The following is a 2,755-nucleotide window of genomic DNA, read 5'->3' on the forward strand; positions in this document are numbered from 1 at the left end:
GGAAAATACAGTAGAGACAGAAACTGTTGAAGAGCTTTATGCTATGGAGCATCTGGTTGATTCTTATACAGTGTCAATGATTTGTAAAAGCTGATTCCTTTTCTCCGTTTTCATTTCATAAAGCCAGTTCTTAACACAATGCAGTAACATTATACAAAGAATTGCAATGTGGATACAGAGGGTTATCTTTATCAGCATGTGAAATACTAAACAATTATAGCTATGCTTGTTGATACACTTGTGCCTTTTAAAAACATGCAATAGAAAGAGAAACCGCCAACAACTTTATGCAAAGGACCTTCTGATTGATTTTTGTAGTGTTACAAAGATTTGCTTATGCCGATTCTGTTTTCCCTTTCATAATGCCAGTTATCACGGGCTCCACAAAGGCGCAACAGAAATCAGAACACACTGCATTCTCAAAAGAATTGAAATGGGGATGCAGAGAGTACCGTCGTTAGTTGACTTATGTGTTCAGGTGGCCATAGATAATGTTAGGTACCTGGGAGATGTTGGAGAAACAGATTTTCATCTTTTAGAGCGCATTTTACCCCACTGTACGCTTGATCAATTGATGCACATCGAGAATTGTACTGAAGTAAGACATTTTGTATTTGTCTTTCTATTTTGAAATATAAAATCTTGGTTCACAATTGAATATTATGTTAAATAATGAATATCTTTCTTTGTTACTGCAGGGCACAGATCTTAGCCTGGTCACAGATAAACTATGGAAAAGATTTTACGAGCGCCAATTTGGTGCTCATAACACCAATGTTGTGATTGAGAGGATGAGAAAGAATAAAGTAACATTTAAATGGAAACAATTGTACGAGGTGATTCTCCTCTTTCCTTTTTTTTTCCCTATCTGTATCAGTGACGTTCCCCTATTTGGTGTTATATCTTAAATGAATGTTGCTAAACTGCAGGCAAAGTCAAAAGATGTGGAAGAGGCACAACAAAAATCAATTGACCGATTAAGGCAGCTATATCAAAAAGAAGATGCTAGTAAGTATATATCTTACTTGTTATGGACATTGACTGACAAGTTGCAGGTGTCTTCATTTGACTGCAAGATTATTTAATGTAACTTGGCAATTATCATTCTGTGTAAAGGGTGTGAGTTTCTGGTGTTATATTTGAAGAGTGATGTGTTTTCTCTTTGCCTCAAGTAATACTGAAATGTCCTGCTGGAGTGCGTTAAGGCATGCACAAGTGTTTCCTCTTTAAAATCCCTTTTTATGAGTAATTTGAGAGTGAATTTCAATTTAGTGTAGTCTTATAGAGGTTGCATTAAAACTAAAATTGCTTAATCACAACTCAATCTCAACAAAATCCGTATTATCAAGGTCTGCTGTATGTATTCTTTCTTTCCGAGGTCTAGGATCTTTTGTCCTTGATTGCACATAGAATAGGATTTTCTTTTACCTCATTACCCATTATTTTCCTGCTTCCTGTTCCAGTAGGCACACAGATTGTTAATGTTTATTATATTGCTTTGCCCGTTAAATGTATATAGGGTGTTCTTTAACTGGGTACCTATGTAACAGTGTTTAAAAGGGCTTAATCGGGTACATATGTGAGGCAAGGCCAGTGTTTTTAAAACCGGACCGAACCTGCGGGTTGAACCGGGAAACCCGTGAACAGTTCAAAATTTCGGTTCAGTTCATTTCCAAAACCCACTTTCTTGAAACTGGATAAAAAAACCGGTCAATTGAACAACTTAATCGTTAACGCGGAAACCCGGTGCCGGGTTTTAACCGGCTTTGGCGGTTTGTATTTATATGTATAAAAGTTGAAGTTTTCACACTTCAGCCTATTATAATTGAAAGAGGCCCAAACACTAGCCCTATCAGGTAATGACCCACTCTTTTTGGCATTTGATGTGGGATAAATATTTATAGGATGACTTTTCAGTGGATTTTTGCTAGGATTTCAATGTGGGACAAGTAAGTTTGCCTTTGGTGGCTGTAGAAAAATCTCATTCTAATATTTTTTTTTTTAACTTTGCTCTTCTCTAATTAATAATTAGTAAATACAAATCGTATCCCTCATGATTTTTTATTATTTATTTTATTGAGTAATTTATTATTTTTTCAATCTTATTTTAATTAATAAAATTACAAAGCTTTTCAGATATTTTAATTAACAATATTATGAAAATACATTTATTTATCTTCTTTTTTTTTAGGTTTCAGTTCCACCGCGGTTCAACCCCGGTTACCCTTGACCCCTTCACCTTTCCGGGTCAATGTCCGGTCCGGGTTTCAAAACATTGGGCAAGGCATAAGCTTTGAGGCGTAAGACTCCAGGCCAACTAAAATGTAATCCAAAAGAATATAAAATACAAAATATGCTCTTAATAAACTATAAATCGTCTTAAAAAAATTAAATTGAATTCAAAAAACTTAGCTCTATAATTGATCAAGAAAATAGAAAATAATAAGTTCTCAAATTAGAAATCACGTAAAAAAAATTATTATTTATTACTACATCACTACTAAATGATCTTTAAGGGAATCACAACGCCCTCCTCGTCACTATAAGTTTCTTCTCATTCTTTGTCATTATCTTCCACTTGCAAAGGCCAGTTTTTAAATGTCCAGAAAATACAAGATAAACGGGGGTTCTCCTTGAGGCGTAAGCCTCACAGTGGCAATAAAGATGCGAGATTTCTTCTTGTATAGACGGGTTGCTTAATTTTAAGTTATTCCTTTCTTGTATTAATTGATAACACACTGTCCATATATTATCC

General features: G+C 34.7%; 1 protein-coding gene across 1 annotated transcript in view; it reads left to right on the forward strand.

Moving 5' to 3' along the window:
* LOC111380926 (transcription elongation factor B polypeptide 3-like) overlaps positions 1-2,033 on the forward strand; it is a 14,333-nt gene extending 12,300 nt beyond the window's left edge. Inside the window, exons 2-4 of the mRNA XM_023004602.1 lie at positions 370-598; positions 699-836; positions 930-2,033. Coding sequence (XP_022860370.1) covers positions 434-598; positions 699-836; positions 930-1,085 — 459 coding nt within the window. The 5' untranslated portion in view covers positions 370-433 and the 3' untranslated portion in view covers positions 1,086-2,033. The remainder of the gene's footprint in view (positions 1-369; positions 599-698; positions 837-929) is intronic.
* Positions 2,034-2,755: the final 722 nt, after the last annotated feature.

The sequence above is a fragment of the Olea europaea genome, unplaced genomic scaffold (genome assembly GCF_002742605.1).
Source record: "Olea europaea var. sylvestris unplaced genomic scaffold, O_europaea_v1 scaffold2231, whole genome shotgun sequence".
In the NCBI taxonomy this organism is placed as follows: domain Eukaryota; kingdom Viridiplantae; phylum Streptophyta; class Magnoliopsida; order Lamiales; family Oleaceae; genus Olea; species Olea europaea.